This window comes from Monoraphidium neglectum, assembly GCF_000611645.1.
Source record: "Monoraphidium neglectum strain SAG 48.87 unplaced genomic scaffold scaffold06311, whole genome shotgun sequence".
Taxonomy (NCBI): domain Eukaryota; kingdom Viridiplantae; phylum Chlorophyta; class Chlorophyceae; order Sphaeropleales; family Selenastraceae; genus Monoraphidium; species Monoraphidium neglectum.
Window position 1 is genome coordinate 1,711 of NW_014007327.1, and position 1,325 is coordinate 3,035.

Here is a 1,325-nt window from a genome sequence, read left to right on the forward strand (position 1 = left end):
CCCCGGCCCCATCGGCGGCGCTCCCCCCTGCTTTCCGCCAGCCGCGCCAGCTGGCGCACCGTCCCAACATGTAAAGGCGTATCGAACACCTGGGCGCTGTGATGTGTCTTGGTCGGAGACATCAAATATCCTGTTTGCTGCTCGTTTGTATTTTTTTGAAGGAACAGAAGAGCGCTTGCCGAGATGTATGATGGGCTTAGTAATGGGTTTGTGCCTGACCTGTAAAGCAGCGAGGCGCCTTGGTGGCAGGTGGACCTTGTTTTGGCCGTCACGTGCAGCTGCAGGACACTCTGGTTTTCTCCGCCTGTCAGAGCTCTTGCGGCGTCGGGCAGCTTTGGACCAAGCACATAGCATGAGGTGGTGCACACAGGCTCAAGCCCGGTGTCATACTGTACAGCCAGAGTGTCGCTGGTGTAGCAGTTGAGCTGCCACCAAGCAGCCTTGTCGCGGGCGGCCACTTGGTTTTTGAGGGGGGCCGGGGCTGAGGGGGCACGATTGGTGTTGCATCATGGTGGCGCTGTTTGAAGGAGCCAGAATTTGGGTTTTGCGCGGAATGGAGCAGAGGCGGGGCCGTGGCAGCAGGCAGCTGCCGTACCTTGGCCAATGCTGATGCCAGGCTGCCCATCCGTTTCCAGTGAGCGTCTGCCTGAGTATGCGGGTGGCTAGCTGCTCCTCCCGGCACGTGGAGGTCACAGGCGTTGTGCGCGGCGCCAATCCTAGTGCTTGCAGCTACAGTATGGCACGCAGCCGCTCGCTAGCACCACGTCGCCGCTGCTTTGTAGGGATCATGCAGGCGACACCCTGGTTACATGGAGCGATCGTTGTTAGACGTGGGACCGGACCATAGCGCCTCTGCGGCGCCTGGCAGCCCATACTGCAAGAAATGGCCTCCTGCATGCACGTCAAACCGTGTGACCGGCCCCTACCACTCGGCCACCGCCTCCTTTGCTTTCCGAGCCTTCTTATCCTTGGCCTTGCTGCTGTTGCGGCTCGCCTTGGCCATGCCCACGAGACGCTCGGCCTTGCGCCGCTGCTGCACCAGCCGCTGCTGCACCGCACGTGCGGCGCCCTCGCCGCCGCCCGCGCCGGCGTCGCCGGCGTCCCGCCGCCGCGCCGACGAGCCGCCGCGCGTGCCGCGTCCGCTGGGGCCAGAAGATGCCGCCCGCACGGCGCCGCCGTCGCGGGCGCCGTCCTCGCTGCCCTCGCCGCGGCTCGCGTCGTCGTCGCTGCTGCCTGCTGGGCCAAAGCTGCTGCCCGCGTGCGACCCGCCGCCACCGCCCTCCTCCCCATTGCCCAGCCGGAGCGCTTCCAAGCCCCGTGCCGCC

General features: G+C 65.4%; 1 protein-coding gene across 1 annotated transcript; it reads right to left on the minus strand.

Moving 5' to 3' along the window:
- Positions 1-916: 916 nt before the first annotated feature.
- On the minus strand, positions 917-1,305 carry MNEG_16386 (hypothetical protein; the record flags this gene model as incomplete). The annotated part of the gene is made up of 1 exon (XM_014035146.1): positions 917-1,305. A coding segment is annotated over one exon (389 nt), but the record flags the coding sequence as incomplete, so codon positions are not given.
- Between the last annotated feature and the right edge of the window lie 20 nt (positions 1,306-1,325).